Source organism: Mastigoproctus giganteus, chromosome 8, assembly GCF_048544385.1.
Source record: "Mastigoproctus giganteus isolate SK-2022 chromosome 8, ASM4854438v1, whole genome shotgun sequence".
NCBI lineage: Eukaryota > Metazoa > Arthropoda > Arachnida > Uropygi > Thelyphonidae > Mastigoproctus > Mastigoproctus giganteus.
The window spans coordinates 59,824,404-59,849,635 of record NC_143582.1 but is presented as its reverse complement, the minus strand read 5'-3'; the positions used below and the strand labels follow the sequence as shown (position 1 = coordinate 59,849,635).

General features: G+C 38.8%; 1 protein-coding gene across 1 annotated transcript in view; it reads right to left on the bottom strand.

The window, feature by feature from the left end:
• Positions 1-25,232, bottom strand: part of LOC150081560 (uncharacterized) — a 710,435-nt gene that overhangs the window by 183,846 nt on the left and 501,357 nt on the right. The window contains exon 24 of the mRNA XM_090380128.1: positions 17,896-18,078. Within this exon, the coding sequence (XP_090236254.1) occupies positions 17,896-18,078 (183 nt within the window). The remainder of the gene's footprint in view (positions 1-17,895; positions 18,079-25,232) is intronic.

Genomic DNA, 25,232 nt, shown 5'->3' with positions numbered 1-25,232 from the left:
ACTGAACTTTTAATTTTCTCAGCATTTTCCCTGATCCGTCTAATGCTGGATTCATTTATGCTGTATTTCTTGGGTAATGTCACAACCTTTTCGCCATTTTCTAACTCCCTAATGATTTTTAATTTTTCCTCTAAATTAAAATTTTTTTTGTTACAGCTTTCTTCATTTTAGGCACTAATTAAACACACTTTATATAGACAAGAAATATTAAATCAGCAAAAGCAATGCTTACAGATTAAAACGGTTTACATTGTGCGAACCATAAAAATATTGTCTGAACAGCTAACAGGATAACTGATGAAGGAAGGTTCCCGAATTAGGAAGTTGTTTCAAAAATAACCAGACAAACACCACTGTTTATTGCTATGTTTGGTTATAAGAATCAGTTTTGAATGCGTTTATGATATTTTTCTAACTCATTTCTAGATGTCACGATCATAAAACAATAAAAGCAATTTGTACTTTCCAGTTTATTGGGCTTTTTTTGTTAGTACAATCTATTATAAATGGGTAGTAAACTCAATCTTATTGCATTTGCAATCATACCGAAAGCTGGAATTCTGTGGGATTTTACTTGTTATTTTGGCGCCTCCGTAACCAGGTGGGCAGGAGCGGCAGTGCATAGCACATGATTCTAGATTAGACAGGGGTTCGAACCCGTGACCACCAAATACGGAGGATGTGGAACAGGGAATGACCACTGCATATCCATGGAGCAATATGGCCTTAGTTGCTAATGCTCCTAAAAACCAAATAACAACAACAACTTGCTACTTTCTTCAAAATTACTGAAAATATTGAACTAAATTGTCTGTCAGAAACCTGTTCAGATTGCTGACAAGCTGAATGCATATTTTGGATCCATACTCACTGTAACTCACATAATGAGGAATTATTTAGGGAAGAGATGCCAAAAGTGTATCAAATTATAACAGGGAGCTGAAAGATTTTGTGACAATTCAGAAGGAAATAGAAGAGAAATTGTTGACATTAAATGTAAAGAAAGCATCTGGAGTGGATAGGATCTATCCAATTATATTATGGGAGGCAGCAAAAAAGGTTGGCAAACCTTTAGCCATAATTATGAGAGCATCCTTAGATTGGGAGGTCCATATAGACTAGAGATGTGCAACTGTATCCCCAATTCACAAAGGGTGATCAAAGGATGACATGAATAATTACAGACCTGCTAGCCTGACTTCTGTTCCAGGTAAAATAATGGAGTCACTGATTAAAGAAGCAATGCAAGGCCATCCAGACTAGGAATGCATTTATACTACATTTACAGTATGTATTTGTTAAGGGACAGTTTTGTCTACCCAATCTGATTGGATATTACAACACAGTAACAAAGGAATTGGATGCAAAAAGAATAATTTTGGTATCACATAACTTAGATTCTAGAAAAGCATATAATACTGTTACACATAAAGTACTGCTGTAAAAATTGAGGCAGTGTGGCATTAAGGGCAAGTTACTGCTATGGATAAAAGGATGGTTAAGTGGAAGAAGACTGCTCTTGTTGGACAAATGATATTAGTGAAGTGCCCCCTCCCTCATTTCAGTACTAAGTCCATTACTGTTTGTGGCACTTATTGATGAAGGCATATTATGCCTTTACTGATGATATGAAAGTTGGCAGTATGGTTAATAACAGTACCCAGGGCATGCTACTGCAACAAAATCTAAATAAATTAAGCAGATGAGATGAGAAGTGGTAACTGATGTTAATATTGATGAATACAAGATATGTCACATGGGTAGCAGTAATCTCAGATTAATATACCAAATGTGTGGTAACACACTCAGAGTGCTGGAGAATGAAAAAGACGACCTGAGGGTAATTGTGCAGTCAAATATGAAGTTCTCTGAACAGTGCAGACAGGCTGCCAGTTAGGCCACATCTTGAGTACTAGACAGAGGTCTGGAAGTTTTATTTGCAGAAAGATGTGGATCTGTTGGAGGGTGCAGAGAAGAGTAACAAAATTAGTGTGGGAAAACAAAAGGATGCTCTTACCAGGAAAGTTTTTATTTCTGCAAACTGCAGCATCTGAAGACGTGAGGAGATTTAACTGAAGTGAGATTTAATTGAGGCTCTGAATGGATTGAGTCAGCTCAGTGCCAATGGAATTCTTTCTCTTGCTCTGACTACATACATGAAGGAGCATAAATTTAAACTAGGAAATTTGTCTTTAGCCATTGGGTAGTTGTTGGAACAAGCTTCCCTCTTGTGTTGTAGAAGTAGGTAGTTATTCCTTGAATAAATAGGAAGAACTAGACAAACTGTTAGAGACACGTGATTTGGGGAAGTTGTTTGTTTGTTTGGTTTTTAGGAGCATTAGCAACTAAGGCCATATTGCTCCGGGATATGCGGTGGTCATTCCCTGACCTTTCCGCATCCTCCGTATTTGGTGGTGATTGGGCTCGAACCCCGGTCTAATCAAGAAGCATGTGCTACGCACTGCTGCTCCTTCCCACCTGGCTACGGAGGCGCCTGATTTTGGGAAGTACAGGCAGGTTTTTTTTTTTTTTTTTTTTGACTGATGCAAGAAAGTTTGCTTTGGTGCATCATTTTCCACTACTAATACTACTAATTCCAGGCAGTTTATTTGACTTAGGCTGTTTTTCTAATAAATAATATTAAATTTCAATATTTATAATTTTATGCTTCCCAGTTTCTCCTCACCATGAAGGGTCTTTCTTTGGTAAATATCAATGCAGAGTACTTGTTCAATTAGTTCACAATATCTGCTGGACTACCTGACCTTCCTGCAATCCTTAAGGAAGGGTCCAACCTGATTTGTTCTTTTCTTCTTTGTGTTAATATATGTGAAAGACAGTCTGCGGTCTAACTAGTGATTTCACTTCATTCTCTCCATCCTTTGATCTCTTAGCCAGTGACGACTTTGCCAGCCTAACCTTTTAACTTGTATTTTTTATTGCTCTGTACCTTTGCCATCTTTTTCTGTTTTATGTACTGGCCATCTATTTATTCATTAATCTCGGCACCCTCCTCATATTACATTTTCTTAATGGTATATATGCATTCATGGATTTTCTGACTATAGTTTTAATGTATTTGTACACTGTGTACTCTCTCCCCAGTTGATTGAGTCTTATATAATGTCCTAGGTTTTTGTGCGATCTCCCTTAAAACCAATTAAATCAATTAAAATCCAATCTTTTTTAACAACTCATCTCTCTCTCTCTCTCTCTCTCTCTCTCTCTCTCTCTCTCTGCCTTTAGAAACTGTTGCCAACTTGGAACTTGATGATCACTCACTTCTAAAGGTTTTAGTACTGTCAGTCTTATGATGTTATCTGGTTCATGGGTGATGAACAGGTCTAGTTTTCTTGCCACTAGTACTTTAATTAGCAGGTTGATACAAATAACAATCATTTAAAATTTTGTTTCCCTTCAGGTTGCAATCAATTTAGGAGCAAATTGAAATCACCCACGAAAAAAAGTCATGAATTAGGGTTGAATTTGAAAGTGTCTCCAATTCTGCCCAGACACGATAGAAGGGAGTATATATGATGAAAGCCCTGTCGATCAATTCGGCCCTGAAAAGATTGTGCAAGGCTCAAGGGATAGAATTTTTTTCAGCCTGGTCTGTACTTGTTAACAGGAGAGACTGCTTCTACAGGGATGGGATACACTTAAATAGAAAGGGTGCAAGAATATTTGCTGATGCTATCGAGGCAGTGTTAGATGGGTCAGCAAATATTCTTGCACTGCTTCTATTGGAATGAGCAGCAGCCTGGAAAATAAGATGCAGGATATTTCAGAGACTGATGGGAATCATTGGGGTACAAGTAAACACATGGGTTGTGTTAGGGTAGCTAAGAAAAAGAACAGGTGCATGTATACTTGCATGTACACCAATCCTAGGAGTTTAGTAAATAAATTTGATGAACTTGAGGTATTGCTCAAAACATCAAAGGCAGATATTGTTGGGATAACAGAGATGTGGTGTCACACAGATATAAGGAATGCAGAACTGGAATTTGGGGAGTACAATGTATACAGAAAGGATAGACAGGATAGGAAGGGAGGAGGGGTTATGCTATTAGTTAAGAAATACATAAAATCCAAGGAAGTGAAGCCAGTGGACATCGCTGGACAGTGCAGTGTTGAGTCAGTTTGGTGTGACATAAGCATTGGGAGATCAAAATTGAGAGTAGGAGTGGGCTATAGGCCTAATGACTCTGATGAGTATAATAAGAAACTGTACAGGGAAATGGAGTGGACCAGTAAATCAGAGAATGGGGGATTTTAATTTCCCAGATACTGACTGGAATTGGGGGGCTGGTCACTCACACACTAGCAAGGCTTTTGTGGATTTATTGCATGATTGTTTTCTACATAAGCATGTTTGGGAGGCAACTAGAGGGAGTAATACTGTTGATTTGATTATCAGTAGTGATTCTTCATGCATTAAGAATCTGCAGATAATTGAACCACTAGGTGGTAGTGATCACAGGTGCTGAAGTGGGATTTACTCAAAGAGATAACTACCATTAGGGGTAAAGGGAAGGGTTATTGCTTTTGTAAAGGCGACTACGATGGACTGAGACAGTATTTAAATTCTATACAGTGGGACCAATTGATGATGTTACCAACAGCAAATTCAAAATGGGAAGCATTCAAAGAATTTATCTTGGAAGCTGCTAGGCTTTACATACCAAGTAAGAAATATTGTTCAAGGTTTAGGCCTAAATGGATGTCAGATGAACTAATGAGACATATTGCAGAGAAGAAAAACGCATGGGATACATACAAATTAACACGTGACACAGAAGCCTATGATAGATACAAGTTGATCTGTAACCAAGTTACAAAGGAGGTTAGGCAGGCAAAGGCAGATTACGAGAAATCTTTGGCAAGGGATGCAAAGAAAAACATCAAAGAGTTCTTTACTTATGTAAACTCTAGAAGGAAGGGGATGAATCAGATTGGTCCACTTGATATCGATGGGTCAGCTGTTGATGATCCTGCTCAGGTAGCTAACAAACTAAATGAATATTTTGCATCAACATTCACACATGAGGAGTTATTCAGCGAGGGGAATGCCAGAGGTGTATTCAACTCTGGCAGTAAGCTAGAGAATCTTGTAATAACTGAGAGTAAAGTGGAGGAGAAATTGTTGAAGATAAACACAAGAAAGGCACCTGGGGTGGATGGGATCTATACAGTTATATTAAAGGAGGCAGCAAAGGAAGTAAGCAAACCCTTAGCCATAATTATGAGAGCTTCCTTGGACTCAGGGGAAGTACCCATGGACTGGAGATGTGCAAATGTGACCCCAATCCACAAAGGAGGATCAAAGGGCGACACAAGTAATTATAGACCTGTTAGTTTAACTTCTGTTCCCGGAAAATTAATGGAGGCACTTGTTAAAGAAGCACTGCAGGATCATCTAGACAAGACTTCAGTTATAGCTCAGACACAGAATGGTTTTGTTAAGGGAAAGTCTTGCCTGACCAATTTGATTGGATACTATGATGCAGTCACAAAAGAACTGGATGCAGGGTTTAACTTTGATATTATATACTTGGATCTTAGAAAGGCTTTTGATACTGTTGCACATGGAAGACTGCTGCACAAATTGGAGCATCGTGGAATTGGAGGCAAATTGCTGCTATGGATAAAGGGGTGGTTGAGGGGGAGAAGACAGAGAGTGGTAATCAATGGACACTGCTCATCGTGGACTAATGTTATTAATAGAGTCCCTCAGGGTTCAGTATTGGGTCCATTATTGTTTTCTGTATTTATAAATGATATTGATGATGGTATATCAAGCTTAATGTCCAAGTTTGCAGACGATATGAAGGTTGGCAGGGTTGTCAGGGACACTACTGACATTATGCTGCTGCAACAGGATCTGGAAAGGTTGAGCAGATGGGCTGAGAGGCGGCAAATGAAGTTTAACATGGACAAATGTAAAGTACTACATATGGGAAACAGCAACCCCAGAGCAATGTATCAACTCTGTGGTACTACACTGACAGTGGTAGAGAATGAAATGGACCTGGGGGTGGTTGTGCAGGCAGATATGAAGTTCTCTGATCAGTGCAGATGGGCTGCAAGAGTAGCCCATGGTGTATTTTCAATGATATATAGGAATTTTTCTAGCAGGGATAAGGAGGTAATTATTCCCTTGTATAAGGCAATGGTCAGGCCACACCTAGGGTACGTATACAGGCCTGGAGGCCTCATTTCAAGAAAGACGTAGAGCTGCTGGAACGAGTACAGAGAAGGGCAACAAGATTAGTGAATGGAACAAAGGGTTGCTCTTACGAAGAAAGAGCTTATGTTTTGCAAATTACAGTGTCTGGAGACTAGGCACTGGTGAGGTGATCTGATAGAGGGGTATAAAGCCTTGAATGGTTTGAGCATGCTCAATGCTGATGGGATTCTTCCTCTAGCTCATAATAATCACCTGAGAGGGCATAAATTCAAATTGAGGAAAGACAGATATAGGATAGACGTGCAGAAATTTGCCTTTAGCTAGCGGGTGGTTGGTTGGTGGAACAGACTTCCATCCCTTGTCGTGGAAGTTGATAGCCTAAATAAGTTTAAGGCTCAGCTGGACAGGTATTTCAAACGAACAGAGGGGTGAAGTGGTTATTTTTTATTTTATTTTTATTTTATTATTTTTTTTTTTGGCTGATGCTGCATAAGCTTGCTTTCTTGCATCAAATGCCTCTACTAATGCTAATGCTAATAATAAGATGTTCACACATTCCATTTGCACCATTCACATGTAGAGGCTCTTGTTAAATCTTTACAATTTTCTGGTCTGTAGATTACTCCCACTCTCATTATAGCTTGGTTCCAACTAACTCACACCACACAGATTCTATACTAATACATATAACTTCCTAATCTGCAAAAGTTTTTATTATATTCAGGCTGGTTTTGATAAGAAACATGACCCTATCACCCCTTCCATCTTCCCTATCCTTCCTGAATGCATTGTACACAACATTGTGTGACCCTTCATTTTCTAACTCCAAATAACTTATGCCCTATTATGTCAGCAGTAATTGTCCTAAACAGGAGATAAATTCATCCGTTTTATTGAAAACACTCCTCATATCACTGTATTCACAATATTGTCAGTAATGTCAAGATGGTAAGACTGTGTTCGAATGATCAAAAGCACTGATCAAAATGGCTGAAGGTGAACCTTCAAGGGATCTGATCGCTCTTACTTCCCAAGATTTGCCCCTCCTTGTTCTAATTTTGCCTGCTAGAATTAATGTATAATGCACTCCCAAAAGTATCTAGACATATGTTGGTTTCACTATGACTCACTTCAATAGTGTTTAGTCCTCTTTTTGTTACAATTGCATACTCCACCGTCCTGGGCAAGCTCTCCACTAATGAACAATAGGCTGCAGTGTGTATAGTTCTCCATTCCTCCTGCAAAACAGTGGCCAGGTAAATTGTTTATGTGAGACTACTTGTTGGGCTGGCCCTCACCTGGCATTCCACTATCATTTAGCAGATGTTCATATGGTTCAAATCAGGATTCTACATTGGCCATTTCAACTTTTGTATCATGTGTGATAAAAAGGTTTGGGGACTGACTTCGCATCTTGAAACTGAGGCATTGTAGTGAGTTTTCAATATATGTTTGGTGACTCATCTGGAGATAGAAACTCATTAAAATCTAATTTCTCTGCAGTCAGTCTGAGTTTGTATTGTATACATTTTTTAAGTGTTTTATCACATTTTAAAATGAGATTTTATTGAGCCAATTTGTCTCAAATTTGTTTTTAAATTAGAAAAAAGTGCAACAGAAACCAATGGGATCTATCCAGTTATATTAAAGGAGGCAGCAAAGGAAGTAAGCAAACCCTTAGCCATAATTATGAGAGCTTCCTTGGACTCAGGGGAGGTACCCATAGACTGGAAATGTGCAAATGTGACCCCAATTCACAAAGGAGGATCAAAGGCTGACACAAGTAACTATAGACCTGTGAGCTTAACTTCTGTTCCAGGAAAATTAATGGAGGCACTGGTTAAAGAAGCACTGCAGGATCATTTAGACAAGACTTCAGTTATAGCTCAGACACAGCATGGTTTTGTTAAGGGGAAGTCTTGCCTGACCAACTTGATTGGATACTATGATGCAGTCACAAAAGAACTGGATGCAGGGAATAACTTTGATATTAGCATTAGCATTAGTAGAGGCATATGATGCAAGAAAGCAAGCTTATTCAGCATCAGCCAAAAAAAAAAAAAAAAAACCTCTCCCATTTCACCCCTCCGTTCGTTCGAAATACCTGTCCAGTTGAGCTTTAAATTTGTTTAGGCTATCAACTTCAACAACAAGTGATGGAAGTCGGTTCCACCAACCAACCACCCGCTGGCCAAAGGCAAATTTCCGCACATCTATCCGACATCCGTCCTTCCTCAATTTGAATTTATGCCCTCTGAGGTGATTATTCTGAGAAAGATAAAGAATCCCATTGGCATTGAGCATGCTCAAACCATTCAAAGCCTTATACACCTCTATCAGATTACCTCGCCGGTGCCTAGTCTCCAGACTCTGTAATTTGCAAAACTTAAGCCTTTCTTCGTAAGAGCAACCCTTTGTTCCATTTACTAATCTTGTTGCCCTTCTCTGTACCCGTTCCAGCAGCTCTACATCCTTCTTGAAATGAGGCCTCCAGACCTGTATACAGTACTCAAGATGTGGCCTAACCATTGCCTTATACAAGGGAATAATCACCTCCTTATCCCTGCTAGAAAAATTCCTGTATATCATTGACAAGACACCATGAGCTACTCTTGCAGCTCGTCTGCACTGCTCAGAGAACTTCATATCTGCCTGCACAATTACCCCCAGGTCCTTTTCATTCTCCACCACTGTCAGTGTAGTACCGCAGAGTTGATACATTGCTCTGGGGTTACTGTTACCCATATGTAGTACTTTACATTTGTCAATGTTAAACTTCATTTGCCACCTCTCAGCCCATCTGTTCAACCTTTCCAGAACCTGTTGCAGCAGCATAGCGTCAGTAGTGTCCTTAACGACTCTGCCAACCTTTGTATCATCTGCAAACTTAGACATTAAACTTGATATCCCATCATCAATATCATTCATAAACACCGAAAACAACAACGGACCCAACACTGAGCCCTGAGGAACTCCACTAATAACATTAGTCCACGTTGAGCAGTGTCCATTGATTACCACTCTCTGTCTTCTGCCACTCAACCATCCCCTTATCCATAGCAGCAATTTGCCTCCAATGCCACACTGCTCCAATTTGTGCAGCAGTCTTCCATGTGCAACAGTATCAAAAGCCTTTCTAAGATCCAAATATATAATATCAAAGTTATTCCCTCCATCCAGTTCTTTTGTGACTACATCATAGTATCCAATCAAATTGGTCAGGCAAGACCTGCCCTTAACAAAACCATGCTGCGTCTGAGCTATAACTGAATTCTTGTCTAGATGATCCTGCAGTGCTTCTTTAACCAGTGCCTCCATTAATTTACCTGGAACAGAAGTTAAACTAACAGGTCTATAATTACTTGTGTCAGCCTTTGATCCTCCTTTGTGAATTGGGGTTACATTTGCACATCTCCAGTCTATGGGTACCTCCCCTGAGTCCAAAGAAGCTCTCATAATTATGGCTAGGGGTTTGCATACTTCCTTTGCTGCCACCTTTAATATAACTGGATAGATCCCATCCACCCCAGGTGCCTTTTTTATGTTTATCCTCAACAATCTCTCCTCCACTTTCCTCTCAGTTATTACAAAATCATCCAGCTCACTGCCAATGTTTACTTTACCTACATCATTCTCCTTCCTGAATAACTCCTCATGCGTGAATGTAGATGCAAAATACTCTTTTAGATTGTTAGCCACCTGAGCAGGATCCTCAACTGTTGAACCATCAATATCCAGTGGACCAATCTGATTCATCCCTTTCCTTCTCGAGTTCAAGTATGTAAAGAACTCCTTTCTGTTTTTCTTTGCATCCTTTGCCAAGGATTTTTCGTAGTCTGCCTTTGCCTGCCTAATCTCCTTTGTGACTTGGTTACAGACCAACTTATATCTATCATAGGCTTCCATGTCACCCATTAATTTGTATGTATCCCATGCATTTTTCTTCTCTTCCATGTCTCATTAGTCCATCTGACAACCATTTAGGCCTAAACCTTGAACAATATTTCTTAGTTGGTATGTAAAGCCTGGTAGCCACCAAGATTAGTTCCTTGAATGCTTCCCATTTTGAGTTTGCTGTTGGTAACATCATCAGTTGGTCCCACTGTATAGAATTTAAATACTGTCTCAGACCATCATAGTCGCCTTTACGAAAACAAAAACCCTTCCCTTTACCTCTGATGGTAGTTACCTCCTTGAGTAAATCCCACTTCAACACACTGTGATCACTGCCACCTAGTGGTTCATTTATCTGCAGGTTCTTAATGCATGAAGAATCACTACTGATAATCAGATCAAGAGTATTGCTCCCTCTTGTTGCCTCACGAACATGCTGATGTAGAAAACAATCATCCAATAAATCCACAAAAGCCTTGCTAGTGTGCGAGTGACCAACCCACAAATTCCAGTCAATATCTGGGAAATTAAAATCCCCCATTATAAGACTCTCTGATTTACTGGCCCACTCTATTTCCCTGTACAATATATTATTATACTCATCAGAGTCGTTAGGCCTACAGCACACTCCTACTCTCAATTTTGATTTCCCTATGCTTATGTCACACCAAACTGACTCGACACTGCCCTGTCCATCGATGTCAACTGGCTTCACTTCCTTTGACTTTATGTGTTTCTTAATTAATAACATAACCCCTCCTCCCCTCCTGTCCTGTCTATCCTTTCTATATATATTGTATTCCCCAAATTCCAGTTCCGCATTACTTATATCTGTGTGACACCACGTCTCTGATATCCCAACAATATCTGCCTTTGATGTTTTGAGCAATACCTCAAATTCATCAAATTTATTTACCAAACTCCTAGCATTGGTGTACACACAGGTATACATGCACCTGTTTCTATTCTTAGCTACCCTAACACAACCCATGTGTTTACTTGTAACGCAATGACTACCAGCAGTCTCTGAAATATCCTGCATCTTGTTTTTCAGACTTCTGCTCATTTGAATAGAAGCAGTGCAAGAATCACTTCCACCTCTGCCAGTGGCTACTGTTAATCTATTAGTCCTTGTATCCCCCCCAACTAGCAGTTTTCCGACCCACCTAACACTGCCTCGACAGCATCAGCAAAAATTCTTGCACCCTTTCTATTTAAGTGTATCCCATCCCTGTAGAAGCAATCTCTCCTGTTAACAAGTACAGTCCAGGCTGAAAAAAATTCTACCCCTTGAGCCTTGCACAATCCCTCCAGGGCCGAATTGATCGACAAGGCTCTCATCATATACTCCCTCCTATCGTGTCTGGGCAGAATTGCAGACACTTTCAAGTTCAACCCTAATTCACGGCTTTTTTTCAACAGTGACCTGTACTTGCTAAGTAATTCCGCCAGTCTCCTACTCTTAATATCATTAGTGCCAACGTGTACAACTATATCACCTTTTGTGCCCTTAAAAGATGATATCCGCTCTACAACGTCATCAACCTTTGCCCCTGGCAGACATACCCTGGTCCTATTCCACCTATCCTTTTTACAAAGCATGTTCCCCGTTTCCCTGACAATAGAGTCACCAACAACTACTAGTTCCTGTGGGACCAGCGCATTCTGCCTAGGGGGCTGCCCCTGTGTTGCCTGATGACCAAGTGCAAGCTCTGGCGTTGATGTGGGCAGCTGAGAGCTTGATGGGCCCCGCAATTTATTTCCTTCGAGGGCATCCACCCTGTCCTTCAAGGTCTCATAAAGGCCCATAACAACGCTGAGTTGTCGCCTGATTTCCTTGCACTCCTTACATCGTGCACACACAAAGACATCCCCCTTGGCAGTATCATGTACCGTACCCGACTGCTCCGCAAACATCAAGCAAACAGTGCATTTTAATAGACTGTGATTCAGAGGGCAACTGCCCCCCTCAGTTCTCCCCTGAACCACAGCACTCCCATTAGCTTAAGCCTTTTGCTTTGCTGCTCTGGTCAGAGTCATGATTCCAATTTAATTCAATAAAATTTAAAACAAAAATTAAATCCTTAAGTTATATCCCAAAACAGTTATGTTATATATATATATATATATATATATATATATATATATATATATATATTTTTTTTTTTTTTTTTCGGTATCTAGTGTTCCCTTTATACAACTTCCGTATCACGTGTACCACTATAGTTATGTATTAATTATTTGTTATGATTAAGTCGTTATATATATTTATAGAGTTAAAAATACAATTTAATTGACAATAAAGTTTATCAAGATTAATAGATTTACTGATTAATTGACAATATTATATTATGCAGTATACTACACTAAGCTTATGCTATCGTGTAAAAATGGCGGGAATTTACGAACGGTATTTCTACGGACTCGTAAGTATTGATTAGCTTCGAAATCTCGCTATCTCAATTTAGAATAAACTAAGGATCCTGACTAAGTCTATAATCTACTTATAGAAGATAATTTGATATAACAATTGGTTAATAAATCGACTAAATTTGGTTAAAAGACCTCTCGTTCAATTTGTGACACGTGGATTTGATACCGTTACCGATACTAAGTAATATCTACGAAATCTCTGTCTAAGTTAAACTTTAAACTAAGTATCGTAACTAGGAATATAAAGCTACTCTAGAAAATAAGTTAATATGACAATTTAAACTAATAAAGCAGAAAATAAATCAGGAAAAACTTCTCTGTTTGAAGAGCTTTAAGGAGCAATGTCTGCTTGGATCTTAGAAAGGCTTTTGATACTGTTGCACATGGAAGACTGCTACACAAATTGGAGCAGTGGGGCATTGGAGGCAAGTTGCTGCTATGGATAAAGGGGTGGTTGAGGGGGAGAAGACAGAGAGTGGTAATTAATGGACACTGCTCATCGTGGACTAATGTTATTAGTGGAGTCCCTCAGGGCTCAGTGTTGGGTCCATTATTGTTTTCTGTATTTATAAATGACATTGATGATGGTATATCAAGCTTAATGTCCAAGTTTGCAGATGATACAAAGGTTGGCAGGGTTGTCAAGGACACTACTGACACTATGCTGCTGCAACAGGATCTGGAAAGGTTGAGCAGATGGGCTGAGAGGTGGCAAATGAAGTTTAACATTGACAAATGTAAAGTACTACACATGGGAAACAGCAACCCCAGAGCAACGTATCAACTCTGTGGTACTACACTGACAGTGGTAGAGAATGAAAGGGACTTGGGGGTGGTTGTGCAGGCAGATATGAAGTTCTCTGAGCAGTGCAGACGGGCTGCAAGAGTAGCTCATGGAGTATTGTCAATGATATACAGAATTTTTCCAGCAGGGATAAGGAGGTGATTATTCCATTGTATAAGGCAATGGTCAGGCCACACGTAGAGTACTGTATACAGGTCTGGAGGCCTCATTTCAAGAAGGATGTAGAGCTGCTGGAACGAGTACAGAGAAGGGCAACAAGATTAGTGAATGGAACAAAGGGGTGCTCTTACGAAGAAAGGCTTAAGTTTTGCAAATTACAGTGTCTGGAGACTAGGCACCAGCGAGGTGATCTGATAGAGGTGTATAAAGCCTTGAATGGTTTAAGCATGCTCAATGCTGATGGGATTCTTCCTCTAGCTCAGAAAAATCACCTGAGAGGGCATAAATTCAAATTGAGGAAAGACAGATGTAGGATAGACGTACGGAAATTTGCCTTTAGCCAGCGGGTGGTTGGTTGGTGGAACAGACTCCCATCCCTTGTGGTGGAGGTTGATAGCCTAAATAAGTTTAAGGCTCAGCTGGACAGGTATTTTGAACGAACAGAGGGGTGAAGTGGAAGTGGGGTTTTTTTTTTTTTTTTTGGCTGATGCTGCATAAGCTTGCTTTCTTGCATCAAATGCCTCTACTAATGCTAATGCTAATGCTAAATATTAAAAACACCTTTTGTAGAGGATGCTATGCATCATTCAAAGAATTTTGATTCACAAAATTTAAAGAGGGCCACTTGTCTGTCAAAGATCTTTGCACTGGCTGCCTTTCAACTTCAAAAACCAATGATCTCATCAGGGATGATCAACATTTAAATATCCATAGTTGTTGGTTTGGTTTTTTTTTTTAAGGAGCATTAGCAACTAAGGCCATATTGCTCCGGGTCATGCGGTGGTCATTCCCTGACCTTTCCGCATCCTCCACATTTGGTGGTGACGGGCTCGAACCCCGGTTTAATCAAGAAGCGTGTGCTACGCACTGCTGCTCCTTCCCACCTGGCTACGGAGGCGCCTCCATAGTTGTGTTATGGGACTTGCCAATCAATTTTAACACAATCTTTAGGAATGTGCCACATTTTAGCCAAGTCTGTGCAGTCCATTCTCACTGTTGATTACAGAGAGTAGTGAGTTCTCATATATCAGGAGCTTTGTCAATGTGCTGCTACTGACCCATGCTTTGTTTCTTACAAAAAATACTTGTAACATATTATGAGTATGTGGCTATTGGCCATGTAACAAAGGCCCAGTCCTCTCAATGGAGGACTCCATCTTCTTCAAGTGCAAAAAAGTAAGAATTAACTTTATAATGCTGTTCATCAGTTGTTCATGTATTGAAAGGAGGGCACAAGAGGAAGCAGCAGAAACATTATAGAAGGTTTCTGCAATTTCAGGTAGGAGAAGATAGATCATGCCCATTCCATCATATTTTTGAAGATTGAGATGGTAGAAATTTCCCATTCAGAGCTTGTATTTTGCTCCAGATAAGTCAGGAGTCAGTATTTTTGTAGACAGTTGAAGCAAAAGTAATCCAAGAGTCATATCTTGCTTTTTTCCTAATTTTATCTAGCTTGGGCTTTGAGGTTTTGCAAACACTTGGCAGTAGTTGAGAATTTAAAAAGTGCTTCCATGTGCGATTCCTTGTTTTTTCCAAACTTAGGTTTGGAGCAATCTCCATTCCACCCACTGGTTTTGGTATGCTTGCACAGGTGAGAGGTAAATATCTGCTGTGGATAATATACGATTACTAAAGTGATCAGTTACATTGTCAATGGGCTGCTACTGTACATATTGGCTGTCAAAGAGGATGAAAATGGACTAATTATTCCAGTCTGCTTTTTATAAATTTCAAGTAGTAGTACATCTTATAGGATATGAAATAACCTGCATTTGACTCGAGCAGATAATAGGGAAATGGTCACTATGGAATGAGTCATTCCATACCGACCATCTCATTAGCATTAGTATAGGCATATGATGCAAGAAAGCAAGCTTAAACAGCATCAGCCAAAAAAAAAAAAAAACCTTCCCATTTCACCCAATCATTCACTCTAAATGTTTGTCTAGTTCTGCCTTGAATTTATTAAAGCTGTCAACTTCCTCAACAACAGATGGAAGTTTGTTGTTGAGGAAGGTGTCTGGTCTCCTATGAGGTGATCTGATTGAGATGGGAGCCATATGATAAGATTTCAAGTCGAGCATCAGGTATGATCAGTAAGATCAGGCATCCTGTGTCAATAGTATTATTTGTACATAATTCTAGTGTTATTATCTGACTGAACAGTGGCTTTCATGCCAAGCGAAGTGTATGATTGTTTCAACAATTTTAGGTTTAGTCTTTTCATGCAAAGTTGAGATGGCATCAGTTAATGTAATAATTAGAGTGTTAATAGAATCATATGAATTTATGTTTTATCCAGACAGAAGAGGGCAGACGGGAATGGAAGATGTGCAGTCTGCTTAAGAATGGTTCTTAGAACCACAAATCTCTCCACACAGCCTCTCCTTGATGCATCATCTGATTGGCCAAACTTGGTTGGTGGAACAGACTTCCATCCTTTGTTGTGGAAGTTGATAGCCTAAATAAATTTAAGGCTGAGCTGGACAGGTACTTGGAACGAACGGAGGGGTGAAATGGGAGCGTGTTTTTTTTTTGGCTGATGCTGCCTAAGCTTGCTTTCTTGCATCATATGCCTTTACTAATGCTAATGATCAGACAAGATCCCTTTAACAAACCCATGCTGTGTTTTAATTATTACTGCAGTCTTGTCTAGATGGTCCTGCAATGCTTCTTCAGTGATTCCATTATTTTCCCTGGAACACAAGTTAAACTAACAAGTCTATAGTTACTTGTGTCACCTTTTGAACCCCATTTGTGAATTGGTGATACATTTGCATACGTCCAGTCCATGGGGACCTCCCCTGAGTCCAAGGAAGCTGCCATAATTATGGCTAAGGGTTTCTGGTTTGCTTACTTCCTTTGCTTACTAAAGTGATATAACTGGATAGATCCCATCTACCCCAGGTGCCTTTTTATGTTTGACTTCAACAATTTCTCCTCCACTTTGCTCTCAGTAATTACTTCGCTTCCTGTTAGAGTTTGATAAACTTCTGGCACTCCCTATTCATTGAATAGGGAGTGCCAGGCTTTCACTGAATCCTCATGTGTGAATGTAGATGCAAAAAACTCATGCAGTTTATCAGCTACCTGAGCATGATCATCATTAGTCAACCCATCTATGTTAAGTGGTTCAATCTGATTCATCCCTTTCCTTCTAGAGTTTACATAAGTAAAGAACTCTTTGCTGTTTTTCTGTGCATCCTTTGCCAAGGATTTCTCGTAATCTGTCTTCTTCCTTTGTGACTTGATTACAGACTAGTTTATATCTGCCATAGGTTTCTGTGTCACCTGATACTTTATATGCATCCCATACATTTTTCCTCTCTGCCTCGAGCCTCACGAGTTCATCTAACATCCATTGAAGCCTAAACCCGAACAGTATTTCTTAGTTGGAATGAAAAGCTTAGCAGCCTTCAAAACTAAGTCCCTGAAAGCTTTCCATTTCATGGTGTATTCAGTGATTTCATGATGTATTCAATAGTAAGAAAAGGTGGGGAGGATATGTTGTATGAAGTAATGAGATTTTTGGATATATCATACACACAACAAGAATATACCCAGCTCCATGACATAATGTGGCCTCGACAATGCCCCCATGCACACACTACTCAGACTCCCTCCAGCCATTTTCTGGCAAAGTAGAGGCAGTGAGATTATACACTAGCTGAAATGGATGCCTCCAGATCAGCTAGGGTATAATCTCACTAATAATGAGAGTTACCAATAGGTTTGGTCCAATAGACTATTGAGTGGCCGGCCTGCCACCACCACCACCACCACCATTCTAGAGCTGTAACCTCAAAATGTAAGGAAGATTGGATTTCTCCATGATACCCAATTTAACTTCAAAAGATATCAATCATACTACATGATGGGAGAGATAGGGAGGATACCAAAGCTTTGCAGTGGAGACCAAATATAGGTTTCACCACTTGAAGAGAACTGAATTCAGATCTCACAAAAGAAATACTGAGTTTGAGAAACAAACAATGCATCGAGGTTGCCAACCTGAGTTTACTTTCCTTTGCTGTTGAAACGATAGGATAACTGGATCTCTACATGTTCATTTTGCTGTTTTTCAGAAAGCTCCCCCTTGTCTCTCAGACACTGGGAAATCTTTCTAAAACCGAATTTGTAGCCTTGAGGCCGCCAATGAATTGTTAGAGTAAATAACATTATAATGAATACTAAGCACCCCTTGCAAACTTCTGTATTATAATTATTTTCTTGACATTAAATAATATAAGCCTAGTATGCATTACAATTAAGTAAAATATACACTGTCAAATTTCTGTTTAAGTAGCAGCATAGTGAAAGCAACATATTAAGTATGATATAAAAATTTGTTTACAGATATATTTCTAAAACATTATGACAATAAAAAATAGTGAGAATTAAAATAACACACCAATATATTTGATGTGCCTTCCACGCCGAAAGAAAGCCAGTCCAGGAGGATTTCGAATTCCATATTTCTTTGCCATTAAGTTATCAAAAGTTTTCACTAAATGTACGCCATATTCTCCACAATCATCATCAATCTTTTCTAATTGGGTAGCTATATGATCACTTTCTTTATGATTTTCAAGATCTGTAAGGGTAATCAAAAATATATTAATTAAGTATTATTTATAATATATTTACAATGTTTTTTAAATGAAAAAAAGCCACCATAATATTATCTGTAACAAAATTTTCCACACAACTCCTACAAATATAATGTGGAATACTAATTAAGTACTCGGAATATTTATTGATAATCATATAAGAATAATAATAATTTTTTAACCTAAAATTTAATTGAAATTTTTTTGTATAACTTCTATAGCAACCTATAAAGAAATGTTACTGCATTAGCTCTTTGCCATTAGTTAAGTATTCATTATTGCTTATTTTTAAATTTAGCTCGTGGTTTTGTGAATTATAACTTATTATTTGTACCACTATTGTATCGGTGTTTTTGCAAATATCGTAACACATAATTAGTACTGCAGTGGAATAGTAGTGTTCAATTTAATAAATATGTAGCTCAAAGACTCTAATCACTTGTTAGGCATATATATTTTTGTTTTTAGCTAAGAAATTTTACTTTTTAGTAAGAGTATAATTAATTTATAACTGTGATCAAAAAAATATAGTTTAAGGTATATCTTGAACTTGACAGCATGAGGCATAACATAAAACTTGATAGCATAAGGAGTATTACTATATTTTGGGAATCTATTAGCTTAAAGTAGTATTGTCAATTAATCAATTAAATTGATAAATTTTATTAATTTTCAGTGATGATTAATTAAATTATTTAAACAGAAACATGACCCAGACTAGCGCAGCAAAACAACAAGCACAAAGTAGTGGGGGGAGGGGTGCAGTAACATAGTGGGGAACCAAAGGGGTGATTCTCCCAAGAATCACAGCCTAACAAAATGTTCAATTTAGAATTAGTAGAGGCAAATGATGAAAGAAAGCAAGCTAATATAGCATCAACAAAAAAAAAAAAAAAAAAAAAAAAAATTTCCATTTCACCCATCCATCCACTCCAAATGTTTGTCTAGTTTAGTATTAACTTTATTTAAGCTGTCAACTTCCACAACAACAACAGATGGAAGTTTGTTTGAGCAATCAACTACCCACAGGCTGAAGGCAAATTTTCGCATATCTATTCTACAATTGTCTTTCCTCAATTTGAATTTATGCCCCCTCAGGTGCGGATTCTGAACAAGAGGAAGAGCCTTGAGCCTGCTCAAATCATTCAAGTGCTTATACACCTCATAGGTGCTTAGTCTCCAGATGTTGCAATTTGCAGCATTTTGGGCCTATCTTGGTAACAGCAACCCTTTGTTCCACTCATTAATATCATTGCCCTTCTCTGTACCCATTATAGTAGTTCAATATCTTTCCTAAAATGAAGCCTCCAGACCTATAGTATGTACTCAAGGTGTGGCCTGACCATTCCTTATTACAAGGGGATAATCACCTCCTTATCCCTGCTAGAATATATATCACTGACAAGATCCCACGAGCTACTCTTGCAGCCTGTCTACAATGCTCAGAAAATTCATGTCTGACTGCACAATTATCCCAGGTCTTTTTGATGCTCCACTACCCTGAGAGTAGCACCTCAAATTGGTACATTTCTCTGGGTTTCTGTTACCTAGGCAGTACTTAGCATTTGTCAATATTAAACTTCAGTTGCCATTTCTCAGCCCATCTGGCTAACTATTCTAGATCCTGTTGCAAGCTACTGTCATTACTGGGATTAATAACCCTACCAACCTTTGTACTGTCTGCAAACTTGGACATTAAGCCCGATATACCTTCATCAATATCATTGATAAATACAGAAAACAAAAATGTTCCCAACACCAAACTCTGGGGAATTACATTAATAAAATTAGTCCACGAAGATAAAGTTTCCATTGATTACCGCTCTCTGTCTTCTCCCATTCAACCATTCTTTTATCTATTGTAGCACCTTGCCCTTATATGAGATTAAGGAACCTTACATGAAAGATTGCATACAACTTGTACAGCAATCTTTCATGTGTAATGGCATCAAAAGTTTTCCTAAAATCCAAGTATATGATATCAAAAATACTTTTTTGCATCCAGTTCCTTTGTCACCACATCATAGCATCCAATCAAATTGGTCAGACAAGACTTCCCCTTAACAAACTCATGCTGTGTCTGAACTATAACTGCAGTCTTGTGTAGATGGTCCTGCAGTGCTTCTTTAACCAGTGACTCCATTGTTTTCCCTGGAACAGAAGTTAAAACTAAAAGGTCTGTAATTATTCATGTCACCTTTCAATCCCCTTTATGAATTCAGGATACATTTGCACATCTCTAGTCCATGGGGACTCCCCACACCAAGTGATTTCCTTATGTTTAACTTCAGCAATTTCCTCTTCACTTTGTTCTCAGTTATTACAAAATCATTTACTTCCCTGTTAGTTTGATAAGCTTCTGGTCTCCACTTCTCTACTGAATGCCTCATGTGGAATGTAGATGCAAAATACTCATTCAATTCATTAGCTATCTGTGCAGAATCCTCAACAATCGAACCATCAATATCAAGTGGACCAATCTCATTCATCCCGTTCCTTCTAGAGCTTAAAAAAGTAAAGAAGTTTTTACTGTTTTGCTTTGCATACATTGCCAAAGATTTCTCGTAATCTGCCTTCGTTTTTCTAATGTCCTTTGTGAATTGATTATGGCCTAGCTATACAACCACAACCATAGGCTTCTGTGTTGGCTGATAATCCCATGCATTTTTCTTCTCTACCAAGAGCCTCATTAGTTCAACTTACATCCATTTAGGCCTAAACCTTGAACAGTATTTCTTAGTTGGTATAAAAAGCCTAGTAGCTTCCAATTTTATTCCTTGAATGCATCTCATTTAGAATTTGCTGTTGGTAGCATCATCAATTGGTCCCACTGTACAGAATTCAAAAATTATCCGAGACCACTGTAGTCACCTTTACGAAAGCAAAAACCCTTCCCTTTATCCCTAATGGTAGTTACATCTTTGAGTAAATCCCACAGCCCTACACTGTGATCCATGCCGCCTAGTGGTTCCTTTATCTGCAGATTTTTAATGCATGAATAATGACTGCTAATAATCAGATAAACAGTATTACTCCTCTGGTTGCCTCTCGAACATGCTGCTGCTGCAGATAACAATCATTCAATAAATGCACAAATGTCTTGCTAGTGTGCAAGTGACCAACCCACAAGTTCCAGTCTATATCCTGTTAAAATCCCCCATTATAAAACAATCTAATTTACTGGCCCACTCTATTTCTCTGTACAGCTGGTTGTTGTTGTTGTTTGTTAGATTTATTGGTGCATCAGCAACTTAGGCTATAATGCACTAATTACTGTCTGATATTTCCATCGTTTTTCTTACAGGAGATAGCAGTTCAGATAAGGTGATATTTATTAATAAATTTTAGAAAAAGAAAAATGTCATCTATGTTCTCTCGATCTCCTAGGACACACTGCAGTGTTAAATGATTGTAATTATAAAAATTAGAGGAAAAAGCTGTTTTCCGTTCTTTTTGATATTGCGGGCATTCTATGATGATATGCTTTACTGTTAGTGGGCATAAACAATTACTGCATTGTGGAGGGTCACTGTTTGTTAGTAGATAGCTATGAGTGAGGAAAGTATGACCAATGCGTAATCTGGCTAAAATAGTTTCTTCCTTTCTGTTTCGTCTCAGGCTGGATTGCCACAGTTTAGGTTCTCTCTTGATTTCAAAAAGTTTATTATTTTTCTGATCTTTCCACAAGCATGTCCACACTTCTTTATATGTCTGTTTGATAAAGGACTTATGATCACTATAAGGAGTCCTGAAATTTGATGGTATCTCATTTGTAACAATTTTAGCAGCTAAATCTGCCTGCTCGTTTCCTACGATTCCAACGTGTCCAGGGATCCAGCAAAATATGAGCTGTCCACGTCCATGAAGTGCTAATAACTGTGCTAACATTTTCTGTATCAGAGGATGACTAGGGAAGGATTTACAGTGTAGAGCATTAACAGCACTCAACGAGTCCGTATAAATGATGGATTTAGCGTACGAGGCTTCTTTTATATTCTCTAGGGCTAGTAGAATACCATATAACTCTGAGGTATAAGTACTGCATTCTGGTGGGAGCTGTCTGGAGATGGTGGCATTTGGTAGTACTACAGCTGTGTCAACTTTATTACCAGTTTTGGATCCATCTGTGTATAGCTGAATGAAGCTGCTAAACTCGGTAGAGTGAGCCATATGTATTTGTCTAATGTTGATATCGGAGAGGTTATTCTTTCCCCATTGCTGAAAATGTCTATCAATCTGTACTGGAGCCATGGAAAGCCATGGCTGTGTTTCCATGCTAGTATCCTGGAGGGTGTTAGAAAACTTCAGGCCCCAGCTTGTGATCAAAGCTTCAAGCCTAATGCCAGATGGTTTGTTGTAACGCTGTTTAGTTTGATAGATTTCTCTCCATTTTGGAGTGAAGAGGTATTGCCACATGGGATGATGTGGGAGACTGCTGATTTTGGCTGCATAATTTAGTAGTAGAGTTTCCCGCCTAAGGTGTAACGGTGGTTCATAGGCTTCGGTATACAGGCTTAAGATTGGTGATGTGCGAAAAGCCCCCAGTGCAACTCTTAATGCACTGTGATGTACAGGGTCAAACCATTTCAATACACTTGGCCTGGCTGAGTCATATGCAGGAGACCCATAGTCTAACCGGGATCTGATCAGTGAGCGGTATAGATGTAACAGCACGTAACGATCTGCACCCCATGACATAGAAGAAATTACTCTGAGAAGATTTAGTTTTCTAAGACAACTTGTACGAATATGTTTTATATGTTCCAGGAAGTTTAATTTTTTATCAAATATTACACCAAGAAATCTTATACTAGGTTGGAAAGTAATACAATGAGAATCCAACTGAAGGTCTGGATCCGGATGTAAAGAACGTTTGTGACAGAAATGCACAGCAGTCGTTTTTGGTTTAGAAAGCCCATATCCATTATTTTTGGCCCAAGAGACTATTTTGTTAATGGTGCCTTGTAGTTGTCTTTCAGTAAGTCTCATATTTTGAGAATGACATGACATGGCAAGATCGTCAGGTACAAGTATGCGTCAACTGTGTTAGGTATGCACTTGGTAATAGAATCAATCCTAATGGCAAAGAGTGTGGCGCTCAACACTGATCCTTGGGGAACTCCCTCTTCTTGTACATATGCTCGAGATAATGAAGAGTGGAATCGGACTTGAAAGGATCTATTGCCTAGAAAGTTCTTAAAAATTTTGGGAGATGACCCCGAAGTCCAAATTTATGCAAGTCCTGAAGAATCCCATATCACCAAGTTGTATCGAAGGCCTTTTCGATGTCAACACATACCATAACTAGGTGTTCATTTCTCAAGAACGCATTCCGGATATTTGTTTTGGCCTTGATAATGAGATCAAGCGTACATCTTTTTCTCCGGAAAACATACTGACTTGGGCTTAAAATGTTTTGAGTCTCTAATAACCACGTCAGTCTGGCGTTAATTATTTTTTCCAATGTTTTTCCCAGACAACTGGTTAGAGAAATAGGACGGTAATTTTTGGGATCTGTGTGGTCTTTCCCTGGTTTCGGGAAGGCTAGCACATAAGTAAGAGTAAGATTAACTGTACTCTTACAATTGTAAGAGTACAGTTAATGATTCCTCACTTAGATGACAGATCATGGTGTAATAAATCCCGTCGGGACCTGGAGCACTGTTTTTCATTCGTGCAAGTGCATTACGCAATTCATTCATGGTCAGAGGCAGATTATAAGAATGAAGGATGACAGTATTAAAATTTAGTTTGTATTTTTCTGTCTGGGATTTTAGCAATTGAAATGCAGGTTCATATGTGGCAACAGCTGAAAGCGTTTCAAACGTAGTACCTAAGGCATTGGCAATTTCTGTAGGTTCAGAGATTTCTTTCCCTTTTACAAGTAGGATAGGAGAAGTTGTCTGCGAGTATTTACCATTAATACTTTTGATTTTTTTCCATATTGTAGAAGTATCCGTGGATCTGTTTATGGTGGAGGCATAATGCACCCATGCTTCTTTTTTACTCTCCCGTCTTATATGACGAGCTTTAGCTCTGACTCTCTTAAACTGTAGGAGGTTAGCTGTGGTTGGATGTTTTCGAAAAATATTCCAATATTTGTTCCTTTCTTTTTTAGCACTGTTGCATGCTTCGTTCCGCCACATTTTTGGATGAAGCCGGATTTTGGATGATGATTTTGGTATAGCAGTCTTGGATGCTTTCATTATTGTATCTGTAATGTAGCTTACTGCAGAGTCAATTGTGTGGGTTGCTATGAAGACAGTATCTAAGTGAGCTATTTCTTGGTATTTAATCCAGTTAGCCTTAGCAAATTTCCAGGTTGTCCTAATGTTACTCTGAGGAGTAGAACTTATACAGAAAGTACAGATGATAGGAAAGTGATCGCTCCCGCGAGGGTTATTAGTAACGGTCCAGTCTATGAGAGGAAATATCACTGGAGAGCATATTGAAAGATCAATAGCAGAAGTTGAGCCAGATGATAAATGCACATATGTGTGAGCACCTGTGTTTAAAATTGTCAGGTTATGTTTATCTAAAATTTTTTCAATTATCTGTCCTCTGGAGTCAAGATGTTGAAAACCCCATAGCGGGTGATGGCCATTCCAGTCACCCATAATACAAAAGGGAGCAGGTATTTGCATTACTAAATTATCTAAATCAGCAAAGGTGTATGTATGATTTGGTGATAGATACAATGAAACTAATGTTATTGTGATTCCAAAGGTGACACGGACAGCAATAGCCTCTAAAGATGTTTGCAGGAGGATAGGTCTAGAGGGTACCGAAGAGTTCACTATGAGTGCTACTCCTCCATGAGCTAAATCAGATGAGTTTCTATCTTTTCTATACATATTATAATGCTTAATTGTCATAGATATTGCATTTGTGAGATTTGTTTCTTGAATGCATACTGCAACAGGCTTGTATTCAGATAGAAGATCGTAAAAGTCGTCAAAGTTAGCACGGAGCCCACGACAATTCCATTGAATAACTGTAGCCATTGTTTGGTTTTAGCTAGTGTCTGCTAACTTCCGTGAGGTAGTTTGCTTACGCCTGTCTATTTTTCCTTTATCCTTCTTTGAGAAGACTGGTCTGCTTGTGTCAATGTCATCTTCTGGATGAATTTCAAGAAAAG